Source organism: Limanda limanda, chromosome 19 (genome assembly GCF_963576545.1).
Source record: "Limanda limanda chromosome 19, fLimLim1.1, whole genome shotgun sequence".
In the NCBI taxonomy this organism is placed as follows: Eukaryota; Metazoa; Chordata; class Actinopteri; order Pleuronectiformes; family Pleuronectidae; genus Limanda; species Limanda limanda.
The window spans coordinates 7003479-7025039 of record NC_083654.1 but is presented as its reverse complement, the minus strand read 5'-3'; the positions used below and the strand labels follow the sequence as shown (position 1 = coordinate 7025039).

General features: G+C 43.3%; 1 protein-coding gene across 1 annotated transcript in view; it reads left to right on the top strand.

Moving 5' to 3' along the window:
* trit1 (tRNA isopentenyltransferase 1) overlaps positions 1–11808 on the top strand; it is a 36950-nt gene extending 25142 nt beyond the window's left edge. Inside the window, exons 9-11 of the mRNA XM_061093109.1 lie at positions 8301–8410; positions 10745–10862; positions 11010–11808. Coding sequence (XP_060949092.1) covers positions 8301–8410; positions 10745–10862; positions 11010–11218 — 437 coding nt within the window. The 3' untranslated portion in view covers positions 11219–11808. The remainder of the gene's footprint in view (positions 1–8300; positions 8411–10744; positions 10863–11009) is intronic.
* Positions 11809–21561: the final 9753 nt, after the last annotated feature.

The window sequence follows — 21561 nt, the reverse complement described above, 5'->3', positions numbered from 1 at the left end:
GCAGTGTCAAAATTGGTGCAATTTGGAAACACTATATGTTCAATATCAAAAATTATGTAACCAATCAGCAACCAGTGCTCTTTGTGCAGCAGTGGTGGAGCAGATTCAGGTTCTGTGGACTGAGGCCAGCAGTCGCTCTTTTCTTGCTGCAGTTCATCATTTTTACAGTTTGAGAAAGAAAGCTGCAACCAGCTTTACCACAGGCCAAACAGACAGCCCATTACATACAGGCAGGTTTAGAGCGATTACTGCACTATATAACGGAACGTTTTGCTCATGTAGCTCCTGCTGTAGAGTTCACTGCAGAAGCTACATGGATTTCCAGGAGACCACTTTCTATGTTTACTTTAGGTTTTTAAGTGTTCCTTAACTCTGTAAGATGACTGACAGCAGTCTGCAACATTACACCTCCCACCTCTTGAAGTCTGTAAGGACACTCCTCAAGACACACTCCAACTCCCCTTAAAGTGTCCCCTGTCATTTATGTTGTGTTTGCAGAATCTGCCGGAGTCTCCTGGGTCTTAGAGGCGGATTCTGGCATTTGTAAACAAGGAGCTCCATTTTTTTTGTTTTTAATGCATCGATGTGTTACTCTAGGTGCCAGTGACGAGATAGAAAAATGTCAAGTTGAAGTTGTAGATCCATAGGTTTGAAGGCATTTTACTTTAGATGCCATAATGTTGCCTAGTGGATAGATCAAAAATGTCATGGATACTGTATTAAACGTCAGTCTGTTTCCCACAACACATCCAGGTAGTGAGCAAATCCTATGATCAATCTTCTAATTGGACTGAAATACGAGGATATCACATTGGTGGACCCTGGTTCTCAAAAGGTCAGAGAAAACATCACCAGGATTGTGCCCTTGTATGTAAGCACCCATTTTTAGGTGCTTTGTCATTGTCAGTGCTTCGAAATATTCACTTTTGTCCCGAAACATCCCATCTACTCTTTAACCCCATTAGCCCCTTTCGTCCCAGCATCGCCTCTGTTCTCCGTCCCCTCTCCCTGTGACTGCTGACCTCTTTTTTTTTGTTTCATCCGAGCCACACACACACACACACACTCACTCACACAGATGCCAGCAGGCCTCAGCTGAGCAGGCTAATCTCTTGAAGCATTACATAGCTGCCGGGAATTTGCTCCGACCACCCAAACTTAGGCAACAAGGTCACCGAGGGCTGCCGGGACCAAACCGAGCATCCAGAGACCAGTGGGTCAAAGGGAAAGACGGATGGTCTTAAAAACCCAATGAGAAGCGATAAAATGACAGTTCATATACTTGAATATACTGAAAGAGACAACGTCACATGCGCCATGGTTTAAGCCCATTTTCATTTCACACTTTGAGACGGTGATGGTGAGCGAGCAGGTGGGATTTCAGTGTCTTAAATACTCCTCAGCAGGTCACGTGGTCCTTGATGGTCTCGACTCTGGCCGCTCTGGGGATTGTAACACCAGGTCAAGCAGCTCAAATTAAATCGAGCTTAAGTGGTCTTTGCTTTAAGTGCATCTGTATGTGGGTGTATGCTTATAGTCTGCGTGTTTAATTAGTGGATTTAATTACTCCTAAAGAAAATGTTAATTTGAGGTTACATTCATATTAATAAGTGCCACATATTACGCAAACTACATCAGAGCCTTCAGAGTTTAATTTATTTAAAAAATAAATAGTAATTAAGTCCCAAAAGAGTGGCAGACAAGCCCACACACTCTACCTGTAAGCAGGATACTCATGTGGTGCGACTGAGGCCTCGTGAGTGTTAGGTAACCGGGGTGTAGTTGTTGTTTAGTCCCTGGAGTGAGTGAGTAAAGGACGGATGGATGGAGGGTAGTCTTGCATTGCCAAAGTGCTGTGTCAGCACTGGAGAATGGTCTGACTGCACTGGCTTGTTTATGTTTCTTCAACCAATCGCAGTTGTCTCGGGAAACATTTAGCTCAGGATGCCGTCATGGTGACCTGCAAAATAGTGTTTGCTGGAACTTGTTAGGGTGGAAGATTTAAAATGAAGTGTCATATAAAGGTGGTAATTTGTTTCTGAAACACTTTTTTTTTTTTAAATCTCTCCACGTCCCAATAGCCATAAATAAATGGAAGAAAAGAAAAGAACAAGAAAAAAGCTGGTGTTTGTGGCCCTCACAGGACTGTAATAAACCCGACCGATATTTTAATTTAATATCAGAATGAAATGTTAGGAGTTGTACCACTAACCGTCCTGCCGACCTTCTCGCACCCTGCCCTCTCACTGCACATGGCCGTCGTCAGCTGGAGAGACATACACCAGTGAAGCAGCGACGATAGTCAGAAGCTAGCAAGCGAGTTGTATGGCTTGCACTTTTTCATAGTTTTCTGGCTTTTCCAGGATTTCCAACCCTAGCTTTGAATGGCCAATTCCACAAAAACAAGTATCTCGCCGATCTACATCTTTATCGAAACTTAACATTTTCGGTGTGTAGGTTGTAGACAGAGGCTGTTGTTGTTTCCTGTAGCGAAAGGGTAATTGGTAGACAGCGGGGGGGGGATTCATGTGTGAGACATGTGGCCGATGGCAGCCTGATACCCTGAGTCTCCATCAGACTAGATGGAGGGAAAGAGGAACGACGCATGGATCGCTGGGTGGATAGAGAGCGCAGGTAAACCATCCCAGCCGAGCCAACAGGTGGGGGGGGCGAGTTTCCGACCTGGTCTTCTAGCACGTGCACTCTCACCGGACACACATGCACAGACTAATACCACCTCATCCAGCGGAGATAGTGCAGCGAGTGTTGTTGTGACTGCAGTGACCTCGCTGTCACCTCCGGTAGGAGGGGAGAGACAAGAGAGGCCTGCAGAAGGTGAGAAATCCACAGTATTGCATAAAAAGTTTTGTCAGCTGACAATGAGTGTTGGTGTGTTGAGGAAAGAGAAGACAGTCCTTCCCTGCAGCAGGAAACCCCATAAATCCTGAATAAAAATAGCCGGGTTGTTGCAGGGATATGTAACCACGACATGCTTGGTTCTCCATTGCTCTCATATCACCATAGCAGCTCATCAAAACACCACAGGATACAAAGTCATTCACTAACAAACACAAAATCACCTTTTACCTAAGCATGCAACATAAGCAAATGTTTTCAAAGAGTTGTCTATGTAATGGTTACATGCTGTTTGTGTTGGTTCAATTGTCCGGTAGCTCTCATGGAAGTGCTACAATCTTCAACAGGAGAGAAAAACACTATTAAGGTTGATAGAGTTTACAGATAAACCTTGATGTGATACCTTTGTCCGCTAACTTGATTATAGACGAATCAGTCGGGGTCTTGCTGCCACTCTAGAAGAAAATTGAGCTATTGAGGTTAAATGTAGCCGCGATGTTCCTAGTTCAAGGGAACTTTGTAACTTGTCACCACTTAGCCTTTTCCAGACCAAAAGACAACTTTGATTTATTCGTAAAACAGAAAAGCTGTTTTGCGGCAATGAATTGCAAAGATGTACTAATCGATTTTAAAAAGCTCACAGGTGATTGAGAGAGAATGAGCGAGGGAGCCTAGATAAAGCAGGAAATACATGTGATTCAGGAGGCATACAGAGAATTAGACTTGAAAGAATTAGAATTAAATTAAATTTGTAGTGAACAGGGGAGAAGACACTGGCGCTTAGACCCCAGCGGGAAGTGGAACACCATGGAATCGGTCCTATGAAGTAGGAGCTTTGGACAGCAGGAGACCACTCAAAACTTGCCTCGTATTATATGGGTTATCTCATAGATGGTTGATATGGACATATGGAACCGAGAAAACGTTTAAAATTCTGCCTAATTTTCTAATATCTGGCCACATCTTCAAAAATAGGCTTGCTCCATGATACCTAACCTGCTCTAGACACATTAAACATGAACATGAGATAATGAAAGACATGAGGGAGTAAAAAGTGGAAGAGGAACTACAGGAAAGGGGAAGGAGGCCGTTGTGTGAACGGAGGCAGCTGTCGTGCTCCAGTATTGAGACAACAGTGTAGGATGCACAGCTGGAAGGAGGGGAGCCTCTGGTTGTTGGGTTTTTATAGCAGAGCGCACACGAGCCTATATATCCTCACTCAGCCAACATGAGGCAGTGTGTGACTACTGGTCCATTTGTTGCAACAGGTGGACTACTGTTTCAACACACACACACACACACAACCATTGACAAGCAGCTGCCCAACGACAGGAGATGCTTTTCCTTCTTGGCAAGGCCAAAGGCAATTGTGTGAGTGTGTGTGTAAGCGTGTGCGTGTGGACGGACCACCCTGCTCTTTGTCCCTGCAGCATTTCTTATCAACCCTCATTCACTGCAGAGCGGATTAGCAGAGTTAAATTTCACCAGATCCCGATCATGACTGGTGGAGGGGGGCGGACGGTTCCATATAGCATCTGGCAACCCACCATACAGTAGGTTCCTTTTATTTACCGCCACTCCACTCTGCCCAGTGGGAGGCCGGTGATTCCCGTCGGGACTTGTGGGAGGGGTGGTGGCGGAGTCAAGTGAGATAAAAGAAGAGAGTAAGGAGAGAGAGAGAGAGAGAGATAGTGGCGACACGAGGGCACAGATGAGCTCCAGCTCTGCATCTGGTTGAGGTATGCCAGGTGATGGTCGCCACCGCCACCACCTGCTCACTATTGTACCACAAACACAAAAGACTTCCTCTCTTTCACACACACACACACACACACACACACACACACACACACACACACACACACACACACACACACACACACACACACACACACACACACACACACACACACACACACACACACACACACATAGGTGCACATAAACAGTAACCGCACTAGTGAAACCGGAGGCTTTGATTAACAGTCACTGGTGTTTTTAAAGAAACCGACCCACTGTATGATTGGGTAAACACACGTGAAGGACTGAGGTTGGGGATTAGGAGTATCCACAGGCAACACTCACACTGGGAAGCCACTAGATGCTGGTGCAGGAGAACTGAGACACTGTGATCAAGGATCTTTATTCCCTCTTTAAAGGAGGTTGTGTTTTCTTTGCTGTTTGTGGGTGTTTGCTGGATTACACAAAATACTACAGAACTGATTTTATTGAAACTTGCTGGAAATTACCAGTATGGGGTGAGTAAGAGCACGGTAACTGTCGGAGCAGATTAGATTAAAAGGGCGGATCCAGAGCATTTCGAGACGGGGCGGCTATTCACATTTTTGAGAATTTTGGAAGAATAAGGCATATTTAGGGAGCTGCTATCTACTGTTTAGCTGTATGCACTCTACTGGTCACATTCTAGTGTTTATTTAGCTTTTACACCCTTTGTCAGTTATTCAGTTAAGCATGGCGAGACTCGGCGTGAAATGGATGAAATACATCACATGCTAAAAATGTGGCTCATTGGGGAATTAAAACCAATGGAGGATAAATTTAGACCAGGGTAAAAATGTGGTTCACACTGAGCACTGAATTTAACTTTATAGTTCTTGTGCATGCCTGTGTGAAGACGCTCATTGTTCGCTCTCACACACACACACACACACATTCCTCTGATGGAGGCAATACTGTGAGCGGTGTAGTTACACAGTTAGCACGTTGTACTCCTCAGTAATGATGGAGTCCCAGTAGAGTGAGTGACTCCAGTCGAAAGGTTGTCTGCTGCCCTCCACTCCAAAGCTCTGTCTGGCTGTGGAAAGGGATTAAGTCATAATTGAGTTGGCTAACCGTGCCTGCAGGTTAATGGGATTCATTTACCTGAGTGTATGTGCTTAACACACAGATAATAAATGCAAAAAGGAAAAAACTGCACCTGAAGGCAGCTGGAGCCAGGTTTGTGTCTCAGTTTGAATTTTTAGTTATGACAGTGGCACAGCTCTATGGATGGCAGTGTGGATTCACGGCTCCTAATCAATATATCCTTATGGTTTCGGTGATCATCCTCTCTCTTGATCTAGCGCCACCATGAGATCAGCTTTTATTTCTTAATTTTTTTTCATGAAATGTCCAAATAGCTTGAATTAGATGGATCAGAGTTACATCTTATGATACACATCTTATGACACCAATCCTCCTTAGGACCCATTTTAAAGTCAGACTGACAACCCTGACTTCGGCATGCTGGAACATTAGATCAGCATGGCGAACATCGTTATCCTTTCTAAGATCAGCATGTTACAGGGGAACTCCGCTGATTATCCACATTTATAGGTCACAAGGAGCGGCACTGCAGATGGCTCTGGGCCTCAGGCAGGTTTGTGGCTGCAGAAGGAGCAGTGGGAAATATGGTGAATCGCCTCATGTGATGTCACATGACTCGTCTAGTCATTCACTAAAAACTCTTCTTACTTGATGAAGAACTACTCCCTCTACTGCACGATGTAACTCTTTTTATTTTTTCTACCTGACGAGATGATCAACAATGAATTTGAGAATAATGATCACGATTAATATTCCGTCATTCAGTGTAAAACCGTTGAAAGGCAGATTATTGCTCCTGAGAGAAAGAAACAAAAGAGATGATTGTGGTTCAAAGTGCTTTTGTGTGGTCTCCATGACATTTCACAAACCAGATGTGGAAAATATGAATTCTTATATTAAAAATCACATGTGTTATATACCTCTCACTGTGCCTGTGCAATGCGCAACGTTATATTGATTTGAACTCTTGTTATAGTAGTGCAATGGCTGTCGTAATCTGTTTGGAATAAGCTGCTTGTTTGGCCTGTGGTGATGCTGGTTGCAGCTTTCTTTCTGAAACCCCAAAAGTGACCTGCAGGGTTTGAGCAAATAAAGGACTCAGTCCACAGAACCCTGGAGCTTCTGTGCCGCCGCTGCACAAAGTTCAGTGAAGCTCGACTTGTGCGCAGAACCCTGAACTGTAGAATCAGTCGTTGTCTTTGTAGTGAGAGCACCCATTGTCATAAGGGACCACATCTCTTATGTTGATGAGTCCAAGCCAGTCCACTGCTTCAGATTGCTGTTTGCCTGTTTACTTATTTGGCATTACCAAATCTGACTTAATTTGACACTTTCTTGGACATTAAAAAAATCACATGCCAAGTGTGAAGCTGATAACGATTCTCAAGATATGAACGATTACACACTGACATTTCTGATCATTAGACAGATTGCTTTTGAAGGAAATTTTAGGGCATTAACTCTTGTCTTACAACTCAGCTCTACTGAATTTTTGACTGTCTCATATCCAGGCAACCAGCTGATTTAATATTTGTTCTTATTCTGAGAAAGAGACGTTACTTGGAAAAAAGGTTATGAAATATATAGCGATATTTATTGAAATTGTTTTATTGCCCAGCCCTTTTTTCCTGTTCACATTTTTATCTGGATATAATAATTAATTAACTGTAGGTGCATTACAAATTAGATATTTATGCAAAAAATCTGACTTGGTTTACATACAGCTGCAGCTTCTCTACACGTGGCACACATCATCGGTGTGTCCCCAGTCAATCCAGGACAGGGACTCTCAATGCAGACAGACAGAGAGAGAGACAGACAGAGACACAGAGAGACAGACCAGCAGGGCAGGGATGGGTCCTGCAGTTTAGTGCTGAGGCCTGGAGACTGCTGACTGATGTAAAATAGAAAACACGGGGGTGGAACAGTCGGAGAAGGGGGGAGAGGGAGAATGGTAGAGTGAGTGAAAGCCAAAGGGCGACTGATGGCAAGAGAGAGAGACAGAGAAAGAGAGAGAGATGGTGCACAGGAGAGAGGGAGGGAGGAGGGAGAGAGACACATTATCGAGCCAGTGTGAGTCAGCAGGTTGACAGAGCTTCAGGGTGCAGCTCCAGCATCACATCACTGCTACTGTAAATTTTCCAGTTTGCATTGGTTTCATCCTGAAGTCGACCTCAGTGTTTCTGAGCTACACTCGCTCACTGGTTTGTTTCTAATTAGATATAAAAAAAATCAGCTACATAATTTGCAAACCAGTAGATTTATATCAGCGTCAACCTTTTTGATGTGCTGCATGGTGCAGTGTTTCTGACTATTTGGATGTCAAATGTTGCCAGTACATTGGTTTTCTATGAGAACTTTCATTTTAATACAGTGTAAAGATATAAAGTCACTAACACAATGTCAGAGCTGCAGTGAGATAGTGTTGTCAGTGGCTTCTCCACATGCCCAATAAAAATGAATGTGGAAACACTAAAACAAAATATCCATTATATTTACTGGCAGCCTGTGTTGCCCTTGTACAAATTGTGTGTGCTGTCTCTCTGTGTGTGGGTCTGACCTGTGTGTGTGTGTGTGTGTGTATGTGTGTGTGTGTGTGTGTGTGTGTGTGTGTGTAGGTCCGGGAGACAACGTGCCACCAGTGTATGGCCTGGATGTGACGGACGTGTCGAGGTGGGAGGAGACGGTGCTGAACCCTGCACTGCAGATACTGGACAGTCTCAGTAAGGTGGGGCCTCGGTGTTCTAAATCAGCAGCTTCTTCTTCCCTTTCTCTCTCTCTTTTGTTCCTTCTCCCTCTCCGGCACCGCCCCTCCCTTTTTAATTACTTCTTTCCATTTTGCTTTCTTTTTTTTCTCCAACATATTGTCCCTTCGTCCCACATCCTAATTAGACCCCTTTCTTTATTTGCTTTATTTCCTGCTACGTTCCTTGCTCCTTTCCTTATTCTTTCCTTTATTCTTCATTATTTTCCCTCTTTTCTATGGTCACCTTTTTATATTTACACTCATTTTTTTCCCTCTCTCATTTCCCAATCTGTCCATTTCTTTCTCTTTTTGCTTTGCCAATGGTCCTTACTTTATTCCTCTGCTTCTTTTATCCAGGTGTAGCTTATTCACCACTACTTATTTTTCCTATCCCTGTTTACTTCATGCTCCCTCATTGTTTTTCTTTTTCCCTCCCTTTTTTTTCTTCTTTTTCTTCTTAAATTGCATAATTTCATTTTGTGTTCCCTCTCTGTCCTTCCCATTCATACTTTGAACGTGATGTCTCGGGAACGCCTCGAGGAAAACACAAATTTGAAAGAAATGTTCACTTGGACTCAGGGATGAACTGATTAGATTTGTGCGGTCAAAGGTCACCCTGACCTCACAAAACCATGTTTATGGCTTTAACTCAATAGTTAATGTGCTAATCTTGACTGATTTTCATAAAAATGTCAAACAGTATAAACTGATTTAGTAAAGACGTGTTATTTCCAAAAGGTCAAAGGTCAACTTCACTGTTGCATCATAATGTTCAGTTAAAACCGTTTTCTGGTCGTAACTCAGCAACAGAACATGCATGTCTCCTGTTCCTTTGCTGACCAAGGCAGGCTGGTAATTCTAGTTTACAACTTTTGCTTTCGCCTTCAACCTAATTTTGCTTCACGTTGCCTTTTATGTCTCTTTCCTTTTCATCTCCTGCTCCATGTCATACAATTGATAAAACCAGTGCTGTGTCCAGAATCACTCCCTGTTTGCCTCGGTGCAAAACAGTACATTTTTCCCCCAACATTACATATGATGAGTGGAAAAAACAGTACAAAAGTACTACCATGGCATGAGCACATTTTATAATGAATTACTAATTTACTGTGGTGTTATATTCCCAAGTCTCCTACACATTCTTGAAATCCTTGAATGTTTGGGAGCTTGAGAGCAAAAATTAAGGCATATTCAGTATTATCTGCAAAAATAGAAGTTGAAGTTCTCTAATGATAGTTCAGCGGTTTTGTGTCGCTCTCTGAATGTGCGTCTCTGAGCGTCTCTCAGCTCTTCAACACATGAATAATTCTCCATCGCTCAACTTGTACAATATAATGTTTTGCTCTGCTGTGTAATGGAGAAAAAGAGACTGCCACTGTACCACAGGACAGCTGAGTTGAGGTGTTCACATATTCACGCCCCGAGGCACCTGAGCAGTGGAGCAAGTGAAATAGAGCAAATGCACCTCCTTATTAAATTAGCCATGGTTTAACGTCCTCACTTATCCTCTTTATAAAAATAAATGTGTCCTCAGACAGTCTCCTCAGTCGGGGGGTATATTTGAGGAGCTCATATCAATTGAGTAACTGACACAAACGAGTAATAAAATACATTATGGGACGAATTGCGCAGTTGGTTCAGGCCAACCTGTTGCTGATCGTTGATCAGAGCATTTCTTTGAATGTCAGTTCACACAGGACTGAAAAATAACATAGGAAAAGATAAGCTAGTGTCTGTTTACAGAACTTGCTTAGTAGAGTAGATACCGGCATCAGAAATGGCTCTGATATTAGAAAAGTCCGGGTCGAGTGTCTGTGAGTACGTGAATCAATGCACCGATCCTTACTGAAGGTATATTCACTTGGATAAAACTGCAATTTTCTTTTCCTGGAAAACCATGTTCGAGCCTCATTATGTTTATTGTTTATTATCTTCTATAAAGCTCACGAGTTCTCATGATGAAAGTTTTTCTTGTAGCATTAATAAACCATGATCCATATACGAACACTTGACTCGTCCAGCAGGGGCAAACGCTTCGGGGCCTTTGCTGCATGTCTGCCCCCACTCATCCTTTCATGCTCAAGTTCTCAATGAAGAGAAAAAAGTGGATCCATGTCTCAAACTTAGCCAAATAGCATCCTTGAATTTTTGTGGAAATTGACCTTGAAACGTGTGGGACGCCTTCAGCACACCTGCCGTTGCGACGTCGAGAATTGTATTCATGAATGAGTGAAGAAAAGAGTGATTTTTTTTTGATACAACTGAACATTTCATTTAGCCTCTACCAAGCTAAAACTCTTTGTTTCAACCAATCAGGGTGAGGAGCCGACAATTCCACCAATCAGAGTGCAGGAGGCAGGGCAGAAAAACAAACGGAGCCTCCACACGTGTGACTTGTGTGACAAAGTGATTATCGGTGACCTCGAGTGGACAGGTGAGGTCGTCCCCCCACATCACACACGAACCAGACATGACTAAATGACTTGAGATCGTTTTTTATACTTTTGCTACATAATCCACGGTCTCACAGATTTCCTACATCTAACCAGTGTCCTCTGTTTTTTATTTTCTTCACCTGCAGCTCACCTGAAGTCCAAGAAGCATCACCATCATGTGAAGAAGAAGAGGAAGACGGATCCAGCCTGTGGATCTCAGGGTCCAGCTGACGCTCCTGTGTCTGCAGCGGAGACTCTCCTGGAGGACGCCATCGCCCCGGGCTGCACAGAAACTTCCCAGGAGTCCTCCCGAGATGCCAGGACGACACACCAGGAAGTACCGGTGACACTTTAGCAACTGAGCTGACTCCGGACCACACACATGTTTATTGAGGCTCCCACCGCGGGTCTGCTCTCACGACTGGAATTTTCCTTCTCGTCTTTAAATTCTTTCACTGGGATTCTTCTGGGATCGTCTCTCCTTGGGATACCGTCTCGCCTCCCACTGAGTTCCATTAATTCCTGCGAATCATAATTTGTCGAAGCTGTTCAATTTCAAAAGGATGAAAAGCTCTTCCAGCCCTGAAAACTCATAACACGGATCCTCGCTGAGTGTGGATAACAAGAGACTTTTCTTTTCTCACTTGTACTCGTTCATGAGTCTGGATCCGTACAGAGGTTCTTTTTTGAAGGTCGGGACAAGTCTTCATTTTGGATAAATAAGATGTTACTTGCATGCACAGACAAAAAGGAAAGTTTTAATTTCTTGCTTTAGATTATTAGAAAGTTTATTTTTCTATTTTTGCTGAATATGCCTTAAACTGAGAGCATGACCTTTCACACGGTTGGGACTGAATGAATCCTCCATGGCAGGAACTTTGTCTCTTTGCCTCAAGTTCAACTTAAGTCACCCTGCACTTTAAACTTCATCCATATCTTTTTAAATAAATCAATCAAAAGCTCTTGAAAGATCTCAACCAATCATTGATTATTTGTGAAAAAAGAAAGTTGGGTGTGAGTGTTTTCCCATGACATCAGAACGTGTTTTCTGTTCATCTCATTGGCAGGTTCTGACAGTACGAGTATTGTGCTCCGTTTACCTGCTGCCAATTTGTTTTACTGTCATCAAACAGGTTTATTTTCTTTGTTTGATAAAGACTGGACGCCTGTGCTAATTGCCTGTGCTCATTCCTCCTCTGACACCTGCCGACTCCCGCTGTGAGGAGAGCGCGTGTTTTTTCCCCCAGCGGTGATTGCAGCTCTTTGTTTATGCAACATCATGTTGTACCCCTTTCAAACCCAAGGTGTGCCAGCAGACTGTAAAACCGCTTACCCAATACCTGGCGTCGCTCCAGATGCTGAGTTTCCCTCTCCTTACCTGACACCTTCTCTTCTCGCCCTCTCCTGCTCTCAAGAGAGTCAGGACAGAGTTGTTTTTGCATTGCTGTCCGACGCTCCATCATCTCTTTCTTTAGTTTCCAGTCAGAGTCCGAGACGCAATCTTTCAGTACGGGTTTAGATCACAGGGTCCCGGTGTTTGACCTCAGCCACATGACTCAAAGTATTTCCAGCCATATAATAGCTGTGTGTGTGTGTCTGTGCGTGTGTGTAGGCGTGTGTGTGTGTGTGTGTGTGTGTGTGTGTGTGTGTCCCACATTCACTCCCTCCAAACTGGGTCAGGCCTCAAGCTTACTGGGGACTTACCATACAGTATAGGAGTCACACTGATAACCCTTTCTCTAGCTGTTTTTCTTTCCCTCTCTTGAATATTTCTTAACTTACTAATCGCAATCTTTTTCTTTCCCTCCGGTGATATTTTCTGCCCCTCCTCTTCATCGTCTCTGTAAATACAACAGCTGAAACAATGAAAGTGATCTAGGGGTAGGGTGGGATGGGGTGTTAGGGGGGAATCACAAGTCATCTGATCCGTGCCTCACATTGTATTCCTGGTATGTTCTTATCTCAGGTGCCTCGGCGAGTCTTTGCCCGGCACCTCCAGGCACTGCTGAATCACTCCACATTTCGAGGAAGCTTGTGCAATGCAATGACATAAGGCCTCGGCCCCTTGAACCGGGCAGAGACGCACTCGCAGAAGTGGAGAAGTAGGGCAGCATCTCCGGTCACAAGGCTAATTAGTGAATTACGCGCTGCGATGCTTTGGATCATCTCCGAACACACACACACACACACACACACACACACACATACGCATTGAGTGAACTCATCAGCCGCAGACAGTCAGCACAAACAATCAACACACCAAAGCAGCTTTGAAATGGGAGACAAACACACAAAGAAAGTGTAAGAAAGTCCTTAAATGTATAGTCCTTTCTAGCGTATTTCACTTGATGACTGCTGCTTTGTGTTTGTGTGTATGTGTGTGTTTTTTTGTGTGTGTGTGTGTGTGCTGCACAATAATTCACCCAGTCTCAGCGCTCCGTTTCTGTCTCTCCCTCTTTCTGTCACTCCAGTCCTGCAGCGGCTCGGTAGCTGTATATGTTCACAGAGCACACCCTGTCCAATACGTGAGGCCCACAGTGGGGGGAACCGCAGGCGGACTTATGTAACACATGCTGCAGCCTATAGATCCTTGTTGTCTGGATCTGGCCTGTTTGCCATGGTGCTTTGGCCTCTGCTGCTGGCTTCACTGCACGTTGAGATTCAAGGCCTTTAGTGTCACCATAAAATTGTAAGAGGCTTCTCTCTCCAAGATCTATCTTTATATGGATAGAAATATACGGTGAAAACGACTAAAGTAACAGCATCAGCAAATAGCTATATAAAGAAGATAGAGTAAGAGTAGATTAGAGTATTTATAGTGCAGAAACTGTATTTACAAATAGCGCAGAACAAGATGTGTGTGTGTGGGGGTTGTAGTTATCACAGTCCTTGAGGTGTGTGAATGTAAGTCACAGCCCTTGGTGTGTATGGTATGTGCACTCCGCAGTCACTGAAAGTGTGTGTGTGACAGTCTTTGGTGTGTTTGGCTGGGGGGGGGGAGTGATAAAGGTCACATCTCTGGGATAAAAGTCTGTTGTTGGAGGATCCTAATGTTTTTTACCGCTACCCGATGGTATTTTTTAGTTTTTTAATGACTCTCTTTTACGTCCTTTAACAAGAAAAAAGTTTCATACATGTTAATAATAGTAGTAATGTGGCTGCAAGTTTGACTGCAAATTAACTAGTTATGAAGTGAAATGATCATTATTTGAATCTCTAGTTTTACTGTTACATCTATTAAAGGTAGAGTTGGTAATCCTGGAAAGTGGCAAACAACAGTCCCACACACAACCCCCAATAAAAGAGCAAATTTAATAAAAACAATTAAATGAAACAAATTACAAACATCAAGTTAATTAGTGATTTCTAGTGCTCGTAAGTTTATTTTGTCACAAAAGCAAAACAAAAAAATGTAAGCTTTAAACCAGTCGAACCCTTGTGTGTACTCGTTGTCTCACTTTGTGTGTCCGACTCTAAACAGGCTGAGTTTGCATTGTTGAACTGGCGAGACACCTCCACCTCTCAGCTCTGCTTTTAGGAGTGTGTCATCCAGTGACTGTGCGTCTAGGTAATTTGAAGTCCACTAAATCCTAATCTCTAATCCCATTTGACTAAACATTCTCTGCCATCTGGCCATGGCGAGACAAACACCACACTCACACGCACCTACACACACACACGCAGACATGCAAGCAGCTAATCAGACGGGGCGACATCTGTACTCCGGAGAGACGCTGTTGACTTGACTACGAGAGAAGAAGCTTCTTTTACGAGAACCGTCTCCTTTGCTCATGTGGAAGTTAATAGATAAAACTCGAGGGATAAATATTTGGCAGTGGCGAGGTCGTAGACGCCACACAGGTTTATAATCTCCGACCATAAGTATGTGAAACTTGAAGGTCTCGCTTAAGAATCCGACTTTTTTTGTTTGTCGCTGTCAGGAATGTGGCAAAAGGTCAAAGTTGCGGCTGCCAGCTGTTGTGTGCCTGAGTGTGATTTAGCTTTTATCTTGAGCATAGAGTGAACTGAGTGCTCCTATTTGTGACCTTTGACATTAGTGTCTCATTCAGAGCCGTTCAAACACTGATGCGTACGTGAATGTGAGCTTCCGCTGGTCAGGGTCATGGTTTAGCCGTCTGTCAGGAAGAGGACAGAGACGATTCTGAACTTGTGTGTCGCGTCACCACAAACACAACCCTGTCAGGTGTGACTCAATCACACAGGAGAGCATTGTTTGTTTGTGTGTGCACTTGAGTGTGTACATTTTGCATAGTTGACATTAGATCATCTGAAACACACATATACATGCGCCACAACCGCTCCATCATCTCTTGCGCTTCTGTATGTTTGTGGTTCTCTGAGCACAAATGTAACAGCTGTGTGCGCTTGCACTCGTCTGCATTATGGACTTAATAAAAGCAGGCACACATGCACACACACGCACACGCACACGCACACAGCCAGAGCTGCAGGACGAGGAATGAGTGTGTTTCAGCCTAATCCAGCCCATTTTATAACGTTTCAATGCGATGTGATGTATGCATCAGGAGCCAAGTTGCAGACCATCATTTATTGATGTGTGTGTCTGTCTATAGGGATGAACTAGGTTCGATGAGTTCATGCTGCTCCCTCTCTCTCTTTTTGTCACGCCGTCTGGCTCCGGTGGTGCCTGCCATAAACGAAAAAGTGACTGAAGGACGAGGAGAGAGACGAGATGTGATTAGATGTGAAAAGCCTTTAAGGAAAGTGTCATAGATGCAGTGTATGCATGGCTTCCTATACTCTCTCTCTCTCTCTCTTTCTCTCTCTCTCTCTCTCTCTCTCTCTCTCTCTGCTGCATATTTCCTGTCTGGTTATGTAATGCTGGGGCCACAAAGTACTTTTTTACCTCCTTCTTCTTCTTCTACCCTCTCCAATCCAGAGCATGACGTGCCTTCCTGTTTTTCCAGCACCCAGTGAACTTCTTTCCCAGGGCAACACTTCGGGCAGCCACACACACACACGCACACACACACACACACACACACACACCGCTCTCTTATCACGTATTGTAAGTAATGTGCTTATTTTAGACAAAGCTGCTTAGCCTTGACGTGTTGTGTCTGGTGGGCTACATAAATGTCATTGTCTCACTCCTGTGTGTTTGTGTGTGTGTGTGTGTGTGTCAGCTGCCTTCATCTAATTCTAAATCTTCTCCCTCGTCCTCCTGTCCATTTCTCTTTTCTCATTTATCTGTGTGTGTTCGCTTGTTTTCACCTTTGCTCTCAGGCAGGAAGTGGGTGTGCCAGCTCATATAGGAACAACAAAGCAGTGTGTGTGTGTGTTCTAATATTTACTGCATGCGTGTGCACATGGAACAATATACTCTCTGCAGTGTACTATATATGAAACAAAGAGGGGGTGTGTGTGTGTGTGTCTGTCTGGGTTTCTCCATTGTCGGTGACTTGAGCGCTGCTGCCGGCCTTTTCCCGCCAGTGCGGTGTTTTGTGGGAGGGGTTTTGCTTGGTTCAGCAGCAACAAAGAGCCACAGCTTCCCGCCCGATATGCAAACACGCTGTGAGTGGGCAGGGCAGGGACCCGCCTCTACTGCAGCGCTTAACTCTGTCGCTGCCGCAGTGGAAATCAGCAGACTGTGTGTTTCTCCTGGGTTTCTAACCTCCAAAGGACAGAATATCATGACAGTTAATCGCTAAAGGTTTGGGTTTAATTATTATCTACTCACCTCTATGCCGGTGGAGGAGTGGGTGAGGTGTTTACGTCCACTCAACAATTTTGGACTTTCAGGGGTAAACGGCGTCGCAGCCAAATCCGGCACAACTGAAGTAAATGATTTTTCAAACGTAAAATAACAACAGAAAGAAAACAAATGAAATACCTCCATGCTGCTCCTGTTGGGTCATTCAAGTGTACGCAAGCCCCGACATTCAAATTGGACTTGAAAAAGCATCATTTACACCATGTTGTCAGCATAAACATCCTGATATCCTAGTTACTGCTGCAGATACTGCTGCAGTAGTTGCGGCTAACGCAAGTTCTTGCGAGACAAAATCAGTGAGATCAACCACATCCTTCCTTCCTAATCAATCCTGTATCAAACTAACAGACAGACAAACAAACGCAGAGGAAAACATTCATATTCATATACAGTCATTTTAATTTGTATATTTTTTTTAATCAGTCTTGACTGACTTGACGGTGTGCCACGACATTAGAATTCACCTTTGGAAAACTACTATTACAAATTTGTTAAATAACTTTTTCCAGACATTATCATTTGGTATTTGAAGCAGTCTCATCACTGTCCACTGTGTTTTTTTCCAGCAGTGAAAAGCAACACAACACCACTTGTACTGAAACTGCCATACTGGTCCTCTTACCTCTTCAGGGATGATAAACATCCCACGCTTCCATGAATGTAGAAGCTCTAAATCTAAATGATGAGTAATCCTAAATTTAACCGACTTGACAAAAGATACAAGTTTATATTTGTTTCTGTAGATGCTCCGAACTGCCTGCTCAAAACCCCCATCCTGCACAGCGACTGAAAGTGTAGCTGCTCTCTCCAAACTTGTTCTAAATTTAACTGTGGCTACTTCAGCGTAATTGTGACTTTTTACAGGTGTGTGTGTGTGTGCGCGTGTGTGTGTGTGTCCTCTAACTGCACATGGTTCACTCATGCTTTAAGTCTGTTATGCAACCCAGCATGTAGACCAATAACAGCTGCCGTGCACACACATCCCCCCCGTTTCTAACAAAGAGTCCTGTTATATGAAGAAGCCGTGTTCTACAACATGCTAGGCAGCCGTACCCAGCGGACTGTTAGCAGACTTACAACATGTGTGATATTTGATCCCAGCCTGAGACACAGTTATGTAATGTGCTTTATTCAATCTTCAACAAGCATACTCCTGCACTCTGCTGTTTTTGGGCTGGTACTGGTAGTTTGAATGTGTATGGATGTGCAGTCAGTGAGAAAGCCCCAGTGCAGGTGATGAGTCAATAGTTGTCCTCTTGCACAGATCCACCTGTTGTTCTCCGATGCGATCATTCGTCCCTAGATTCCCCCAAATGCGATATTATTATTCATCACCGATCACGATGCGAAGAGGGTTTTTGAACTGGTTCAAATGCAGGCGTTCTGCTGAGCTGCACACATTGTGCTTTACACTGTGGAGATTCTTGCACAACTTCACCTGCTTCTAATGTTAACGGAGAGAGTGCAGGTCTGAACAGATCAAACGTTCTCCTGCACTTATATATATAGAACATCGATACTGCAGATGATCCTGATTTTAGGCCACAACCTGAAACGTTATTCATACTTTAAGAATTAGAATCAGGGTTTACTGCCAAGGTGTACACATACAAGGAATTTGTGTGTGAATTGTGCGTTTGTGTGTAAGCATGAAAACAAAATCAGGGAACAGCTTAAAAACTATGATCAGTCGTAAAAATGACATGTGAAATTTAAACGATAGATACTAATTGACTTATGTACAGCATGACCATTATTAGCCATGGGAAGAACATTTATGCAGTGCAATTGTTGATGTGGCCTGTAGGAGGTTGGGATATACGTGTTGGTTTCGACCTTGTCTGCAGACGTTCTTTTCCTATCGTGTGAAATGAATGACAACATGTTGTCAACGAGCAACTTCCAAAAAAAGGCACAAAGTGGCATCGGTTTATTTAACTGCCACGGAATCCTTAACCTCACACGCTCATACATACAATGTGATGTGAGGCCACGAGCCGAAACACTCACAAGGAAGTTGTTATCCATACTTTAAGTGTTGGTTTTCACTTCATCTGCAGACGTTTGTTGTCAATCTGGTGATTTTAGACAGAATTGAAATGAATGACAACACGTTCTCTTGCCCTTAATCCAACTTCCAATGCAAAAAGTACTTTAGGGTAATTTAACTTACACAGAATCCTTCATTCTTCAGTCTCAGACACACACACACACACACACACACACACACAGAGAGACTTATTACAATGCACACACAACTGCTGCTCGGCACAGTTGGTCAGCACATTTGTTGCAGTGCAGATTGTGTGGAGCGGTGTTGTAACCAGCAGCAACGGCACCCGGGCTGATTTACATTGCAACTGCTAACGACAATGGCTGTGCTGATATGAGGTATGTGAGGAGGAGTGTGTATGTGTGTTAGGTGTGTGAGCGGGAGACGGAGGAGGGAAAAAAGAGAATGTTGATTGTGTGTGTGTGTGAATGAGTGAGAGGCCGGAGGGGAAGCCAGTGGAGGGAAACCACGGTTGATTGTGTATCACACACACACACACACACACACAGTCAGGCTGATAAGGTGTTAACGGTTAATAGTTGATCCGTTTTGGCCGAGTCGTTGGTTCTACCAGGGGAGGGAGTGAAGAGGGGAATTTGCAAAACAATTTAGGGGAACTTTTGTGTGATAGGAGCTGCCTTCAGCTGTTGAAATAATCTAACTGAAAAGAACGTTTCCCGCGTTGTGACCTTGTTTGCCCTGCAGATTGTTTTCCACCTTTTATGATCACTACTCACATTTGCATCCAGTAGATTAATTTGAATACAAACACTGTTCCACCACACATTTCATCATCTCTTTATCATAAGTTGTTGTAAATTACTTCTTTATTGAGACATGCATTTTGTCCCAGACTGTTGGAGGAGGTGAGAATGAGGCGCTAACCCTCAAATAACTCCTGAGGTCTGGTTTTTTAATGAGTCTTAGTGTCACATGATGGTCTGAACACTGAACAAGACGAGAAGAAGGATTCTGCAGAAAACACTTAGACCTGATGTTTTTGGTACAAAGTGTAATAATTCCTCTAAATTTTCTTAAAGAAATAAGAATCAGCTCCTGTGCACCTCAGTGTCTGTCACTCCATGAGGTCATGATGGGTCACATGCACGTGTCTGATTCGATTTTGTTTTATTTTTCATATTTTCGAATCCAATTGATAATCTGTGTGGAACTGACCATTGTTGCGCCACTCTGCATTCGAACGCCATGACGGAAGTAAAGAGAGATGTTGGTTCCTTATTTATTACATGACAGTTGGGGCCTCGGAGCGAATGCCAGACCTGTGGATACTGGTCTTTACCACACGCACACACACACACACACACACCCACAGTCCCTCCATTATTATGAGATACTGTACGTACAGCATCTTCCTTTTCTCTGTATAAACTGTGGTTGCATTTTGCTCGGTACGATGCTACAGTATCTGCCTGCCTCTGTCTTTTCCAGTTATAACTTCTGTCTGTTTCTCCTGTGTCCTCCTGCCCTACTTTACACCTTCCAGCAGTGGCACTGTACAGAGCAGCCGAGTGCACACAGGCCGCCTGCGGCTTATTCCACAGCCTCTTCACAGAATGTGCCCATGACCGGGAGTAAACCTCAACAACTCGTATGAAAGTATTAAACCTATCGGAGCAGTTTTAACTATTAATCTTGTTTAGAACATCAGATGAATGCCACCATTAATGATTTAATACTTTGTCATAGTCAATATCTCCTGATCTCACGTGTCATCAGTTGTTTGTTGAGGTGCCTCTGTTTGGACCCAGACAGAAGCACGTTACTGGAATGTACAGTATACTGTATTTCTTCAGGGGTTTGTTAAGCAGTCTTCTATAAAGTTAGCTTTTGCTGCCCCCTTGTGGCGATAATGACTAGTACGTCCGGAGACAGGAGAACAGGATGTACCATTAGAGGCTATTTATTTGTATATTATTTATTTTTTATTATTAATTTGTTGTGCAATAATAATGGTGACAATGATAATGAAAATAATAATGCCAGAGAAAGTCATCTTCCCCTGAATCCACAAATCATGCAATGAAATAATATAATGACGTCAATGTTGTAAAACTCAGGACTGTGATATAAAGTGTGTTCATTTGTTACCGAATGCACATTTACTTAATGAACTCATACTTTTCCATTTACTAATGAAACTCTGACTGCGATGCCTTGTAATGGTAAATGGTTTTTTGTATTTATGTAGCACTTTTATAGTCTTGTCGTCCACCCAGTGATTTACAGTACAAGCTGCATCGACCCATTCACACATATTCATGCAGCACTTCTATACACAGCATTTATTTTTATTACACACTATTAATACATTGTACACAGCTGTTCGAGGCAAGCTGGAGTTCAGTGTCTTGTTTATTTCCGAATGCAGACTTGGATGAAGAGGGAATCGAACCACCGACACTCTGCTCTGTGGACGACCCGCTCCCCAACAACCGCCTTTATTGTTACGCCTCTCTAGTTCCTGTCTTTTTGTGGGTACCTTTTTATATATATATACATAGTTTTCTTTCATTTATTATCGTACTACACCACCAAGGCAAAATTGTTTTTATTGCACGTTACAACAAGGTAATTCAAAGTGATTCATATTGAGCTAAAAGCAACAAAAAATTAGCATTAAAAAAGAAATAATACATAGAAAATCAAGCGTCTCTTAACCTTTGTTTTTGCCTGTGAACTCTTGCTATATATAACCATGTCTACTTGTGGCCGCTCATCACAAGCTGCACTATGAGCAGTTTTCTATATTTTTATTATTTAATCATAGCAATGTAATGTTTTCATCACTAATTATTGTTTTGCTTTGAGGATGTACGTTTTTGCTTGTTTTCTAATAAACATATCTCAGGGTTGAAAAACACGTGCCATT